This window comes from Conger conger, chromosome 6 (genome assembly GCF_963514075.1).
Source record: "Conger conger chromosome 6, fConCon1.1, whole genome shotgun sequence".
Classification (NCBI taxonomy): domain Eukaryota; kingdom Metazoa; phylum Chordata; class Actinopteri; order Anguilliformes; family Congridae; genus Conger; species Conger conger.
In genome coordinates, this window is record NC_083765.1 from 7113397 (window position 1) to 7128831 (window position 15435).

Below are 15435 nucleotides of genomic sequence, written 5' to 3' on the forward strand. Positions count from 1 at the left end.
CTTCTCTGTCGGGGTCTCAAGAGCCAATATTCTGTCAGATTCGTTCCCAGATGGAACGATTGCAAAGGTGTTTTGAATATACGATGATGTGTGATGATGTGTTGTTGGGATTTTGAATGTAAGATGGTGTGTTCTTAGGGTTTTGAAGATAAGATAATGTGTCGTTGGGGTTTTTAATGTAATGTGATGTGTTGTTAGGGTTTTGTAGGTGATGTGTTATTAGGGTTTGAATGTAAGGTAATGTGTCGTTAGGGTTTTGAATGTAAGATGATGTGTTGTTAGGGTTTTGTTGGTGATGTATTGTTGGGGTTTTGAATGTAAGATGATGTGTTGTTAGGGCTTTGAATGTAAGATGATGTGTTGTTGGGGTTTTGAATGGAAGATGATGTGTTGTTAGGGTTTTGTTGGTGATGTGTTGTCATGGTTTTGAAAACAAGATGTTGTGTGTTGTTAGGTTTTTGAATGTGAGATGGTGTGTGCTTAGAGATTTGTTGATGGTGTGTTGTTATGGGTTTAAATGTAAGTTGATGTGTTGATGATGGGGTGGGGGGATGTGGGGTTTTGTTGTTGGTGTATTGTTGTGTCTCTGGTGTCTTTAATGTGGAATTCTCTGTTCCTTCAGGGAGCTGAGGCTCAGTGTAGATTCTTGCTCTCCCCAGTTAACCCTTTCACCCCCACTCCTTTTAAGGTTTGTAGGACTGTGTGGTTTGCAGTGGCTTCCTTCTCTTTTACATAAGTGTTGACACGCGTGTGCCCGGATGTGTGGAGTATTCTTTCTTCTAACACCTTGGCCATATAGATATATGTTCATATGTATGGAGAGTTATGATGTTATGCTTATGAATGCATATCAATGCTTTATAAATGCTATGCAATCCCAGCCTAAAGTAGTGCGTTCCTACCAAACTTCATTCACATAAATGTCCATATTGTTTCAACATTTTCCTTTATAATTGTTACTAACTCATGAGCATACCGGAAAGTGAGAGAATAAAAAGTTTCATTTATTATAAAATATATAATGTATAAGACTGGACTTTCAGACCTTTGTTAGAACACATTTTTGATCAAACAAACCATCAATAATGCATGTATTATAAAAACGCTCAGGAACAGTTTCACAAGCTATTATGGACATTAAACTGATCAAGCCTCGCGCCAGACAGTCCCTTCTTTTACAGCAGGGAAACAATTTCATCATTTCCAAATGAAAGGAACAAAATGAAAGGGAAATACATCAACGAGTCCCTGGATTATTTGAGTCCAAACTCAGTCCAGAGGTCTTGCACATACTGGGCAGTACCTTGCGCATTTCTGTGTTTGTTTGTTTTGTTGAAATTGAGTTGAAGTTTGTCTGTAGATTCTCACTCTTGCTGTGGTGTAAATGTGAGTCCACATCGCCCCTGATTTTCACGGTCCTCCTCCTGTCCGACAGCCGCCGGCCCAGAGGGATTGTGGGAAGGCGTCCGCACTCGTGCCCCCGCCCGTGAGGCTGTCTGTCACCCCCCTGGCGGAGACGCCGGACTCCGTCACGGAGGCCGAGGGGCTGAGCAGGCCGCAGGCTCCCACGCTGAAGGCTCTTGGGGAGGAAGAGGAGGACCAGTTTGGCTACAGCTGGAGTGCGTAATTACAACGCTACTGAGCCTGTGTGACACCGCAGCTGCCACCAGATGGCACTGTGCCTCAAAAGTGTGGTTTTTCTCCACGTGTTGTCTGCATAAATACGCCTGTGCTTGTGTGTGTGTGCTTGTGTGTGCTTGCCCGTGTGTGTATGTGTGTGTGTGTGCATGCCCGTGTCTATGTGTGTGTGTGCTTGTGTGTGCTTGCCCGTGTGTGTGTGTGTGTGTGTGTCTGTGTGTGCCCATGTCTATGTGTGTGTCTGTGTGTGTGTGTGCGTGTGTGTGCCTGCCCATGTGTGTGTGTGCGTGCCTGTGTTTATGTGTGTGTGTGTGTGTGCGTGTGTGCTTGTGTGTGTGCGCCTGCCTGTATTTGTGTGTGTGTGGGTGCGTACCCATGTCTATGTGTGTGTGTGTGTGTGTGTGTGTACGTGTGTGTGAGTTTGTGTGTGTGTGCTTGTGTATGCAAAAGGGGCTGTAATTCCTACATGGATAATCTGATATGGATGTAAGTACCCTCAAATTAAAACTGACAGTAACCTCATACTTGTTATATTTCTCTAATGTGCTGAAGTCAACACAACAAAATGTGTCACTGTCTAAATAGTTTGTATCATATGGAGCATACAGAGTCTTATTGGAGCTTGGCAGACACTTTTATCCACTTCCACTTTACAGTGTCTGCAACTGCAAAATCAGTGAATTTATTTAATCAGTGAATTAAATAAAAAGCCAGCAGTAAGATGCATATTGTAATGTGTCATAAATTGGGTATGTACGGTACTCCGAATAAAAGTATCTCCTAGGCCAAGAATAGACGTCAGAAAAGTAGAAGGTTTGTCAGGAGGAATGACCTCTAAAGCAGTCTAGCAGTCCCCTCGGGTGAAAGCGCAGCACCTGAGCGGCTCTCTAAATGATAAATCCCTGGTCGGGGACCTGAGGGCCCAGTGCTCTAGTTGTAGTGAACCTGGGGCGGTCTGCAGCGGAGGTTTAATCCAGGGTACCCCCCCCATGCCTCCCCAGGGAAGATCATGGACAGGTACGGCAGCCTGCCGGGGGAGCTGCACGTGCTGGAGGTGGAGAAGGGGGCGGAGGGCCTGGGGCTGTCCCTGCGGGGGAGCAGCGACCGCGGGCGCATGAGCGTGTTCGTGGGGGCGCTGGAGCCGGGCGGGGCGGCCGGGCGGGGCGGCCGCATCGCGCCGGGGGACGAGCTGCTGGAGGTGAGGAGGGGCGGCCTGGGTGGGGTGGAGGTGCTGGAGGTGAGGAGGGGCGGCCTGGGTGGGGTGGGGTGGAGGTGAGGTGGTGGGGTGTGGGTGGGGAGGGGCAGAGATGCTGGAGGTGAGGAGGTGGGGGCAGGGTGAGGAGGGGCGGAGGTGCAGGAGGTGAGGAGGTGGGGTGTGGGTGGGGAGGGCCAGAGATGCTGGAGGTGGGGCCTGGCTGGGTGAGGAGGGGCAGAGGTGCAGGAGGTGGGGGCAGGGTGAGGAGGGGCGGAGGTGCAGGAGGTGAGGAGGTGGGGTGTGGGTGGGGAGGTGCAGAGATGCTGGAGGTGAGGAGGTGGGGTTTGGGTGGGGAGGGGCAGAGATGCTGGAGGTGAGGAGGTGGGGGCAGGGTGAGGAGGGGCGGAGGTGCAGGAGGTGAGGAGGTGGGGTGTGGGTGGGGAGGGCCAGAGATGCTGGAGGTGGGGCCTGGCTGGGTGAGGAGGGGCAGAGGTGCAGGAGGTGGGGGCAGGGTGAGGAGGGGCAGAGGTGCAGGAGGTGGGGTGTGGGTGAGGAGGGGCGGAGGTGCAGGAGGTGAGGAGGTGGGGTGTGGGTGGGGAGGGGCTGAGATGCTGGAGGTGAGGAGGTGGGGTGTGGGTGGGGAGGGGCGGAGGTGCAGGAGGTGGGGAGGTAGGGGCAGGGTGAGGAGGGGCGGAGGTGCTGTGAGCTATTTGTCTTTTTTTGGTGTGCTGTGAGCTACTTGTTATCACGTATCGAAGATGCTGTATCTATTCTTATATTATTATTTATACTATCAGTTGTAGTAGTATTAGTAGTGTGCTTGAATAATGCATTGCCACTAGTGTTGAGATGTTTCTTTTTGTGAGCAGATAAACGGACAAATTCTGTATGGTCGCAGCCAGCAGAATGCCTCCTCTATCATCGACAGAGCTCCCTCAAAAGTCAAGATCATTTTTATCAGGTAAAGACGTGAACAAAGAGGTTTTGGAAACGTGGGAAATCGGCAATATCTGTTTCCTTCCAGCAGAGGGCGCTGACATCCTTTAGATCTGAGAAAGAGCGGCGTGTCCAGTAGCTAATGGAGCGTTATGGGGGGGGGGGGACATATGTGCCCTCAGCGTGCGGACTGAGCTCCAGGCCTTCCTGTGCGCTGTCAGTGGAGTCACTGCTCTCAGCCGGGGTGCCAAACCACCACCCAGCCCTGCCAAACACGTCTGGCCCCCCCGAGCACTCCTGGCCCGGGCAGCCAGAGACAGAATGACCTCCAGTCGCTCCGCCACTTCCTGCCAGTGAGAGAAAATGAGAAACAACAATGACTAAAACCTACGAACTCACACACTCGATATGTGAACTTTTCTGAACAGGAACACAGAGCCCCAGAAACAGATGGCGGTGGGGCGAGGGTACGGAGATGAGCCGGATTCACAAACAGAGGTAACTCAGACACGGACGCACAAAACACAAACTCACCTCACACACACACCACTGCTGTCGTTAGATCACTCTCCCATTCCCGATCCCACTCCTCTTCTGTGTCCACTATTAACTTTACCTCACATATTAAGTGTGAATATTTCTGAGTTAGTCCCAGCAATCACAGATGATTGATGTGTTGTTGTGTTTTAAAATGTTTGATGTTTATAACCTTCGTATCGTATTATTCTTGCAATATATTGAATTCAATTACAAGCATTTAGCGGAAACTTTTATCCAGAGAGAGTGCAGACGTGGTACAACAGTGCTGAAAACACTAGAGAGATTTGGCAGAACTGACCACAAAGATAGAATACATAATTATTTTTGTATCCGAAGAAACAAAAAACTTTCCAGTGATATTATTTATATATCTTTCTGAAAACAATGTGGAAAATGATGCTGCACTGTGGTCTACACTACTGCAATTTTATGGAATAGGTGAAATAATAATTATAATAATAATAACAATAATAATAATAATAATAATAATGATAATAATATGAAATTGTGTTTGTGTGTTTTAGCTGGACCAGTGTGCTGTCATTTCCCCCTCTGCAGTTAATGTTGACATGTTCAAGTATGTCCAGTATGTAGTTCTGCCCAGAGTAAGTACCTCAAGGCTGTGCACATGAGTCGTAACCATGAACATGTCGTGATGAGGAAGCCTTTGTTTTAATAGGTTGCTGGCATGTCCTGCCTCGACACCTGGGAAGCATGATTTAACATCTATTAGAATGTGTCATCCATTTAAACATCTCATTGCGCCTGCCCTGAGCTCAAATGCTCCAGAGACCCAGCGGAAAACATTTTTATTTTTAATGCAAGTGTCTTGGATGACAAAAGCATTTCAGTGTAAATATTATTCTTGTAGTGTAGGCTTCAGCGTGGTAGAATATGTGGTTCTTGATATTACGACCAAAGACTCCTCTACAGGCAACAGGTGTTAATTGCCGGGTCTTAGGTTATGGTTGTTTCTTAAGCCTGATTTATACTTCTGCGTCAAATATACTTCTGCGTCAAATATACGTCTGCGTCGCATATTCTTAGGCCCCCTGCTCGTGTGCATAGGGGGTGGGGGAGATGGGGTCAGGGGTCAGAGGTCGTGGCTGGGAGCTGGGGGGGTTCAGTCAGATCAGAGCTGGGGGGAAAATAGATGGCAGGATAGTTGTAGTGTGAGTGGGGTACCCCAGAGGAATGTCCGCCGTGAGGTTATTAAGTGTGGGGAGCGTGTAATGTGACTGGGAAGTGAATGTGTAGACGTTACAGGGGATTGAGCACCCCAGCGTATCCTGCTGTAGTGGACAACGAGTAGAGCTGGTGGTAAAAATAAATCACTTTTAAAAACCTGCTGAGACTTATCAACTCACATCTGTCCCCTGCAGGGGACATGAGTCTCTAGCCTTAATCACAAAAAAACATATTCTACTAGAAACCCTACGAGGTACATTCAATAAAAAAAGATTTATTTCTGAAATACTTTCACTTCATCATGTTTTTGTCATCCAAGACACTTTTTTTTCTGGCAAGGCTCAGGACGGTCTTGATGCATTGTTCTGCCTGTTCTCTGTGATCTGTTGGCTCTGTCTGATTTGATGCGTAGTTCTGCCTGTTCTCTGATCTGTTGGCTCTGTGTGATTTGATGCGTAGTTCTGCCTGTTCTCTCATCTGTTGGCTCTGTGTGATTTGATGCATTGTTCTGCCTGTTCTCTCATCTGTTGGCTGTGTGTGATTTGATGCGTAGTTCTGCCTGTTCTCTGTGATCTGTTGGCTGTGTGTGATTTGATGCGTAGTTCTGCCTGTTCTCTGTGATCTGTTGGCTGTGTGTGATTTGATGCGTAGTTCTGCGCCAGTTCTCTGGCTGATGGGATGGGATCCTCTCTCTGTCCAAAGGAACCGGGTGGGTTTGGGCTGAATCTCAGTGAGGAGGACACGGGTGACGGGGTCGTGATCCAGAGCCTGTCGGAGCACGGAACCGCAAAAAAGGTACCGCAGCAGGTGCAGGGTGTACCAACAGCCTAATATATCATCTCCCCATCCCCTGTAACATTTATTAAATCTTTTTCATTAGATTACATTAATGGCATTTGGCAGACGCTCTTATCTAGGGCGACATGCCGTTGATTAGACTAAGCAGGAGACAGTCCTCCCCGGAGCAATGCAGGGTTAACGGCTGTGCGGATATTATTGTGGCTGCACCGGGGATCGAACCACCGACTCGTCATGTACCTTAACCACTATGCTACATTTACCCTTCGTGAAAGTCCCTTACTGCATGGGTATGAGGTTTCTGCTGAAATATTCACCATCTTATTTGCTTACAGACTATAGTGAACATATCAGAGTACTATAAACTGGAAAAAAGTAATTGGGTTTATATGAGTCTGCATGTATTTGTGACTTTCATGATGGAGAGGTAAGTTTCCTTTCATAGAACAGCCAACTCAAGTAGCCAGCACTTTTACAGCACAAAATGAGCTATTACACGGAATTACACTTTGCAGACGCACTTATCTCAAATGACTTGCTCAGCTTACGCCTGTCATGTCATCCATTTATACTGCTGAATGTTTGCATGGAGAATGCAATAGCAGTGCCCTGTTAGAAATTGAAAGTTGCAACATACTGGTGATATGCTGCTTTTACCAATTTTCTCAATCGCTTAGGCCCATTTCCCACAACATTTTCAATGTTTTCATAACTGTAGGTGCATATTATGCATACTGCACAGCTTTATGGTACACCTCCAAAAGCGCATACCTCACTCAAAATCTTTAACTCATGTTTCAAAATTAAATCACTGCTTCAATGAAGTAGTCGGTTTCATAAAAATGTAAAGTCCGTTTATCATTGTTTGAAATCAAGACAGTCGAAATGGTTAGACATATTGTCATTATGACAGTGAACCCTGGAAGAACATTTGTTATAGTAACTTCAGATCAGTCTCTCTTTCTGCGGTGCAATATTTCACACTGAAATATGTAGAAGACCACGAGCAAGAGACTGGACAACAATCTTACTTACTTACTTACTTACTTACTTACCATGGTTGATAACAATTGCCCGTTGGGCCAAAGCGATTGAGGAAAAGTGTAAAGCAGGGCCGTCTCCCTGGCACATCTCTCTGTCTGTCTCTCACAGGATGGCAGGATAAGACCCGGAGACAAAATCCTGTCGCTGGACGATGAGACTGTTATCGGTCTTCCTGTAGGGCAGGTAAGGTCAGCGCTGCTCTCTGTCTCTGCCGGGCATGCTGGGAACTGTAGTTCCTTTCTTGCAGAAATGGGCCTCTGATTATACCAAGGACAAATGCACAAGGCTGGACTAGTTAGACTGTAAAATTCTGAATGTTAGATCAACTCTGATCGAGGCTGCCTTTGGCTATGATAGAGTATATTTGACCCCTGTTGTACTCATATAAACAAACTGTTATAGGCTTAAATTCACGATGAACCCTTAGACAGACAGACAGACAGACAGACAGACAGACAGATAGATAGACAGATAGATAGATAGATAGATAGATAGATAGATAGACAGGTAGACAGATACAGTCAGGTCCAAAAATATTGGGACATCGACACAATTCTCCTCTTTTTGGGTCTATACACCACCACAATGGATTTGAAATGAAACGAACAAGATATCCTTTAACTGCAGACTTTCAGCTTTAATTTGAGGGTATTTACATCCAAATCAGGTGAACGGTGTAGGAATTACAACAGTTTCTATATGGACCAAAAGTAATGGGACAATTGGCTGCTCAGCTGTTCCATGGCCAGGTGTGTGTTATTCCCTCATTATCTCATTTACAAGGAGCAGATAAAAGGTCTAGAGTTCATTTCAAGTGTGCTATTTGCATTTGGAATCTGTTGCTGTCAACTCTCAATATGAGATCCAAAGAGCTGTCACTATCAGTGAAGCAAGCCATCATTAGGCTGAAAAATCAAAACAAACCCATCAGAGAGATAGCAAAAACATTAGGTGTGGCCAAATCAACGGTTTGGAACATTCTTAAAAAGAAAGAACGCACCGGTGAGCTCAGCAACATCCAAAACATACCACCTCTTCAGTGAAGCATGGTGGTGGTAGTGTCATGGCGTGGGCATGTATGGCTACCAATGGAACTGGTTCCCTTGTATTTATTGATGATGTGACTGCTGACAAAAGCAGCAGAATGAATTCTGAAGTGTTTCGGGCAATATTATCTGCTCATATTCAGCCAAATGCTTCAGAACTCATTGGACAATGACCCGAAGCATACTGCGAAAGCAACCAAAGAGTTTTTTAAGGCAAAGAAGTGGAATGTTATGCAATGGCCAAGTCAATCACCTGACCTGAATCTGATTGAACATGCATTTCACTTGCTGAAGACAAAACTGAAGGGAAAATGCCCCAAGAACAAGCAGGAACTGAAGACAGTTGCAGTAGAGGCCTGGAAGAGCATCACCAGGGATGACCCAGCGTCTGGTGATGTCTATGCGTTCCAGATTTCAGGCTGTAATTGACTGCAAAGGATTTGCAACCAAGTATTAAAAAGTGAAAGTTTGATTTATGATTGTTAGTTTGTCCCATTACTTTTGGTCCCTTAAAAAGTGTGATGCACATATACAAACTGTTGTAATTCCTACTCCGTTCACCTGATTTGGATGTAAATACCCTCAAATTAAAGCTGAAAGTCTGCAGTTAAAGCACATCTTGTTCGTTTCATTTCAAATCCATTGTGGTGGTGAATAGAGCCAAAAAGATGAGAATTGTGTCGATGTCCCAATATTTATGTACCTGACTGTAGATGGATAGATTTAATGTAGGATGTAATACATTACATTACATTACATTTCATTATTGGCATTTGGCAGACGCTCTTATCCAGAGCGACGTACAACAAAGTGCATACCCATAACCAGGGATAAGTTCGCTGAAACACCCGAGAGGGAAGTACAATTCCAACTGCTACCTGCACACCAAAGATAAGGACGAGGGCCTTTTTTTAAATTTATTTATTTATTTTTTTTTTTTGAGAACAAAGAAACAGGTTAAGTAATAGGTTAATGGAGTAAAGTGCTCTGGGTGTGTTATGGGGATGTGTGTGAACTCCTGACCCAGGTTGCAGGGCTGTTGGAGAAGGCCAGGAGAAGGGTGAAGCTAGCCCTCTGCGTGGACCACACGGCCCCTCCCTGCCTCTCCGCTGACTCCTTTCACCCCCAACCACCGAGACAGACAGGCAGTGCCCCCGCCCACCCAGGCACGGAGCCTATCAGGAGTGAGAGTGCCCACCTTTTCTGCCCCCTTGTTTCAGGAGATTTTTTTTTTTGTTTGTTTTCAGAAGTGCGTGTCAATTGGTTAATCCCAGTTGTCATGGTGCATTTCCTGTAGGTTTCACTTACACCAGCATGACCTCTGACCCCGTGACCTGCCCCATCACCCCTGGCTGTGAAAGCACCATTGAGCTCTCCAAGGGCCAGACTGGCCTGGGCCTGAGCATTGTGGGAGGCTCTGACACGCTGCTGGTGAGAGCACTCAGCAAACACCTACTCTTATGTACTGTGTGTGTGCGTGTGTGTGTGAGTGAGAGAGAGAGTGTGTGTGTGTGCGTGTGTGTGTGAGTGAGAGAGAGTGTGTGTGTGTGTGTGTGTGTGTGTGAGTGTGAGTGAGAGAGAGTGTGTGTGTGTGTGTGTGTGTGCGTGTGTGTGTACGTGTGTGTGTGTGTGTGCGTGAGCGAGTGTGTGTGTGTGTGCGTGTGTGTGTATGTGTGCGTGTGTGTGTGTGAGTGTGCACGTGAATGCGTGTGTGTGAGAGAGAGTGTGTGTGTGCGTGCGCGTGTGAGTGAGAGAGTGTGTGTGTGTGTGTGCGTGAGCGAGTGTGTGTGTGTGTGCGTGTGTGTGTGCGTGTGAAATCGTGGGAGAATGAGATCATATTGAGAGAATGGATCATATTTTGTTTAACGTCTGGTCTGAAAAAAATAATCAAAGATGGTCGATAAATATTTCAGTGACATGAAAGCAGTGAAATGCCAGCACTACGCAGTAAAATGCTCAATGCACATTCAACTCGAATACACATTAGGGACCATATGTACACTGTGAGAGTTGATTTAACACTGAATATTTTATTGGGTACTGTTGCTTAAAACTGTAAAAAAAGGAATAATGTGGCACCATCCATTCCAGCAGTCAGATTCTGCTCTTCCCCTGAGCTGTTCCATAACTGAGGCTCCTGCTCTTCCCCTGAACTGTTCCATAACTGAGGCTCCTGCTCTTCCCCTGAACTGTTCCATAACTGAGGCTCCTGCTCTTCCCCTGAGCTGTTCCATAACTGAGGCTCCTGCTCTTCCCCTAAACTGTTCCATGACGGAGGCTGTGCAGCCGGAGAGGCTGAAGACACTATCCAGACCTGGAATGTGACCCTGGCGCCTCAGCGTTCCTTCAGTCTCATCCTGATTTAGTCCACTTTCATCTCTCCCTCTTTTCTCTCCCTTTCTGTCTGCTTCTCTCTCTCCCCTCTCTCTCTCCCTCTCTCTCTTTCTCTGCCCCCCTCCCTCTCTCTCTCCCCCTCTCTCTCTCTCTTTCTCTCTCTCCCTCTCTCTCCCTCTCTCTCCCTCTCCATCTCCCTCTCTCTCTCTCTCTCTCTCTCCCCCCGTCTCTCTCTCTCTTTCTCTAGGGGGTCACCGTTATTCATGAGATCTATGAGGAGGGCGCTGCAGCCAAAGATGGGAGACTATGGGCTGGGGATCAGATTCTGGAGGTATCCCCTCTTTATTTACGCACTCTGTTACTCCTGTACTACAGGGAGAGCTGCTGTGGCGTTGTGCCACACGTGAGATTTTATATTCCCCTCTAACAATAGGCTGTCATACAGGTAATAGCAGCTGCATGCTTTACAATAGAGATGATCAGATCATGGTCCTCAAGGGCCAAGAACTGCAGGTTTTCCACCCTCCCCTTACCTGGGAGTCACGTGTGAATACAGTAGCTGGGAGAAAATAAAACCAGGGCCGGATTTGGATTCAAGAGCCAGATTTCATGTACTGTACGTATGTGCGATTTTTTACTCCCGTTCATTAATAATTGATAGCCCCATAATGGGAATAATTGCAGATGTGTGCAGTGTGTATATATATTTTTTCAATTTATGTATATGAATAATTCAGCCACCCAAACGGGCCGGTATCTCAGGCTCTCAGTCCTGCCGCTTCCTTCAGTGGCTCAGGGAAGTGCCCCTTGGCTCTGGCTTAATTGCCCTTTTAACAAGCCTCCTGCCCCATCGGTGACCTTGGGGATAGAGTAACTGCCCTGACCCCTGCAGGTTGTGGCTTAACCCCCAGACAGCGCATACCAGAGCTTTCAAAAATGGCCGCCAGGGGCCTTGCACTATCCACAAACCGCTGATCCGTAACAGTGGATGTTGAGTATGGAGCTTTCCTGTCTCCTATGTCATCCGTACCAAGAACCTGAGTCAGATTCACTGATTCAGTGACGGCACACACTCACTGCCATCTACAGCTGTATGAACCTTTGCTGAACTTTGCTGAACACACACTGAACTGCCATTGATGTTTGATGCTATGTCAGTACTAATGCCAGAGCTATTTCAGCAAAAATGAACTACAGAGAATTCATGCAAAATAGTTTGATGTTAAATTAAACAGCTAAAAATGGATGAAAGGGTGATTTCCATGGATGTGGTCTCCATTTCCAGGGTAGTTTGTACTTATTCGTATTCTATTTTTGTGTGAGAAAGGTTGACTTCAGTCCATAGCTGGCTCATTATGGTCACATATCATGACCTCTGACCCCTCGATCGTCTGGGAAATCAGCTTCCCCTCACTGTCGGTACACCTCCTGAATACTGGATGTGGATCCCTCTTTAAGTAAAGCGTCTCTCACACGGAAGCAAAATCGGTAGAGGAAACTACATATCCCATAGTGCTCGGCGGGACTGAGCCGACACAAGCCCCTCCCCCCCCGTTTCCCTGTGCAGGTGAACGGGGTGGACCTGAGGACGGCGACACACGACGAGGCCATGAGCGTCCTGAGGCAGATGCCCCAGAGAGTGCGTCTGACCGTGTGGAGGGAGGGGGCCCCGTACCGGGAGGAGGACCTCTGGGACGTCTTTGCCCTGGAGCTCCGGACCGCGCCCGGACAGGGGCTGGGCCTGGGCGTGGTGGGGAAAAGGTGCGGAGCCGCTCCAGAACACCTGCTTCGGTTGCTTACTCAGACTTAGGAATTTACATTACATTACATGTCATTTTGGCTGATCCAAAAACAACTTACGGTTGATTAGACTAAGCAGGAGACGATCCCCCCTGGAGCAATGCGGGGTTAAGGGCCTTGCTCAAGGGCCCAACAGTGCGGATCTTATTGTGGCTACACCGGGGATCGAACCACCGACCTTGCGGCTTCCAGTCATGTACCTTAACCACTACAATGCTACAGGCCTCCCTTAAGAATTAAGACTTTAGGAATTAAGATTTAAACCTCCAGTCCAACGAATTGATGGACGCGGTCCTGCCCTTGGCGTCCTGACAGGAACGACACGGGCGTCTTCGTGTCGGACACGGCGCCGGGGAGCGCGTCCGAGGCGGACGGCAGGCTGTGGCCGGGGGACCAGATCCTGTCGGTGAACGGGGAAGACGTCCGGGCCGCCACACAGGAACACGTGGCCACGCTGCTCCAGGCATGTGGATAGAGCGCCCTCCCGCAGGACAAGAGCACTCAGGGCTCTGCCTGAGCTCCGTGAGCTGGGGCTCCTCAGGAGACCGTGGTGACGCTCCGTCTCTTTCAGGGTTACGCGGGGTCGGTCTGTCTGGAGGTGGCGCGGTTCAAAGCCGGGCCCTGTCATTCTGAGAAGAGGCCCTCCATGTGCAGCCAGGTAAAGCCATTATTCAGCCGTTATCTCATAAACAAGAAATGAAATACAGTGGGCTCCAGAATTATTAAAGGACCAACAAGGCTGCATATAACTATTAAACCAGGGTATTGGCAATAATTGTTGAACCTGTTTTTTGGGGAAGTTGCATGCTTTTCACATGTTGGAAAATAAAGTGTATGTCAATAACGATTATTTTTTAGTGCACATGTATCAAGGGTGCCAATAATTCTGGAGCCCACTGTTAGTTCAACCTACTGTTGCAGTCCCTCAATATTCTAATCACATATTTGTCACCGGCGGCACGGATGGTGCAGTGGGTAGCACTGCCGCCTCACAGCAAGGAGGTCCTGGGTTCGAATCCCCGTCGGCCAGGGCCTCTCTGTGCGGAGTTTGTATGTTCTCCCCGTGTCTGCGTGGGTTTCCTCCGGGTACTCCGGTTTCCTCCCACAGTCCAAAGACATGCAGGTTAGGCTGATTGAAGAGTCTAAATTGCCCGTAGGTATGAGTGTGTGAGTGAATGGTGTGTGTGCCCTGTGATGGACTGGCGACCTGTCCAGGGTGTATTCCTGCCTTTGGCCCAATGTATGCTGGGATAGGCTCCAGCGACCCTGTTCAGGATAAGTGGGTTAAGATAATGGATGGATGGATGGATGGATATTTGTGACCTCACATCTCACAGGTGCGGAGCCAACCTTTGACAATATCAGCATCTGCTCCACAGGAATGAATGTTTATGGATTTGATCTCTTTCTCCAGAGATGATTAGCGCAAGGCCTGTGAACGGTTGGGCCAGGGAGGGGTGTGACGGGAGGGGTGTGACGTGTTGTGTCCGATCTGGCAGGTCAGCGATGTGAGCAGCTGTGGAGCGGTTCTGTACGGCTCGTCTGGGTCCCGTAGCCTCCAGGGGGAATCAGATCACAGATGCAGGAGCGACAACTGTGAGATCCTCTCTCTCTCTCTCCCTCTCTCTCTCTCTCTCCAGCAGTGACTTTATCCCCCGACTTAGCTGCTTAAGAACCTGTAAACACCACGCAAAAAAAAAAAGGCTTTTAGCCCATCAATGTCCATCGATTGCATTGTAATTACCGCAAGCTAGCCAAGTTACTTCTTTGAGGTCCGGAGGGGAAAAACCACATTAACCACAACGTGATCAGTCAGGATCCAGGACGCCTGGTGTTCTCACTATTACAGCCAAAAAATATGTGTGTGTAGTGTTAACTCTTTTTACAGTTTTTTTTTTCTTCAATTTTTCCACAGCATCTGATGGCTATCCAGAGATTTCATTTCCAAAGGTTGGCTTCCTCTTACATAATGACTGTGATGTATGATTGTGTGTGTGTGTGTGTGTGTGTGTGTGCGTGTGCGTGCGCGCGTTCCTCTACCCTCCTTGGATGTTTACAGCACAATCAAACACTGCGTAGGAAGAAAGACACAGTCTGACACAAACATAAAGGCGTTTGTCTGTGCACCCGTAGATTGGAGACAGGATTGTGAGCGTATGCGGGATGCCCACAGAGGGCCTGACCCGGGACCAGGCTGGGACTCTGCTGGGGAACACTTCAGACCACGTGGAGCTGCAGGTGAGGGACAGGTGTCTCCGCTGTCCGTTTACAGAACACACACACACACACACACACACACAGGCTCTATCGCAGCCACCACAAACAGAGGAGAGTCACCATGCAGAGAGCACAGCGTGAGCCCTGTGTGAAGACAAAAGAAGAGCCGTTAAGCCCTTATCATGTCTGCAAGTGAAAACATCCTGTCATCGTTCCTCTCCAGTTGACATTTTTTGTCTTTCTTTACAGTTTCAGTCTTTATCTTGTGTTCTGTTGCCAGGAGTTCCTATCAAGTTGCTGCTTTTCTTGGAATACTCTGAATTCTCAAACATGCCTTTTGTGTGTGTGTGTGTGTGTGTGTCCGTGTGTATGTGTGTGTATATGCGTGTGTGTGTGTGCGTGTGTGTGACGGGGTGTCTGTGTGTGTTTAGGTGGTTGGTGGTGACTCCAGCTTGTCTGGTTATGCTGAGGAAGAGGTGAACACCCACATGTTCCACAGTGACCGAGGGTAAGGTCACACACACATGGACACATGCACATACATACGCAAATACACACACACACACACCTCGACACACACTCCCACCTAGCCTACATTTTTCTGCTACATTTGGCTACATCTAATGCATCTAAAAACTAAAGCTTTGGGAATTTTTGCTTATAGGCCCTGTGCAATTAGCCAATCAGTATCTGCAATCA

At 47.7% G+C, this 15435-nt stretch overlaps 1 protein-coding gene across 1 annotated transcript in view; it reads left to right on the plus strand.

The window, feature by feature from the left end:
• LOC133130535 (multiple PDZ domain protein-like) overlaps window positions 1-15435 on the plus strand; it is a 64499-nt gene that overhangs the window by 47782 nt on the left and 1282 nt on the right. The window contains exons 24-40 of the mRNA XM_061245189.1: window positions 1436-1619; window positions 2640-2836; window positions 3703-3794; window positions 4198-4267; window positions 4834-4914; window positions 6200-6292; window positions 7448-7522; window positions 9413-9569; window positions 9683-9816; window positions 10967-11050; window positions 12287-12510; window positions 12835-12982; window positions 13091-13177; window positions 14019-14115; window positions 14435-14469; window positions 14653-14757; window positions 15168-15244. Coding sequence (XP_061101173.1) covers window positions 1436-1619; window positions 2640-2836; window positions 3703-3794; window positions 4198-4267; window positions 4834-4914; window positions 6200-6292; window positions 7448-7522; window positions 9413-9569; window positions 9683-9816; window positions 10967-11050; window positions 12287-12510; window positions 12835-12982; window positions 13091-13177; window positions 14019-14115; window positions 14435-14469; window positions 14653-14757; window positions 15168-15244 — 1940 coding nt within the window. The remainder of the gene's footprint in view (window positions 1-1435; window positions 1620-2639; window positions 2837-3702; window positions 3795-4197; window positions 4268-4833; window positions 4915-6199; window positions 6293-7447; window positions 7523-9412; window positions 9570-9682; window positions 9817-10966; window positions 11051-12286; window positions 12511-12834; window positions 12983-13090; window positions 13178-14018; window positions 14116-14434; window positions 14470-14652; window positions 14758-15167; window positions 15245-15435) is intronic.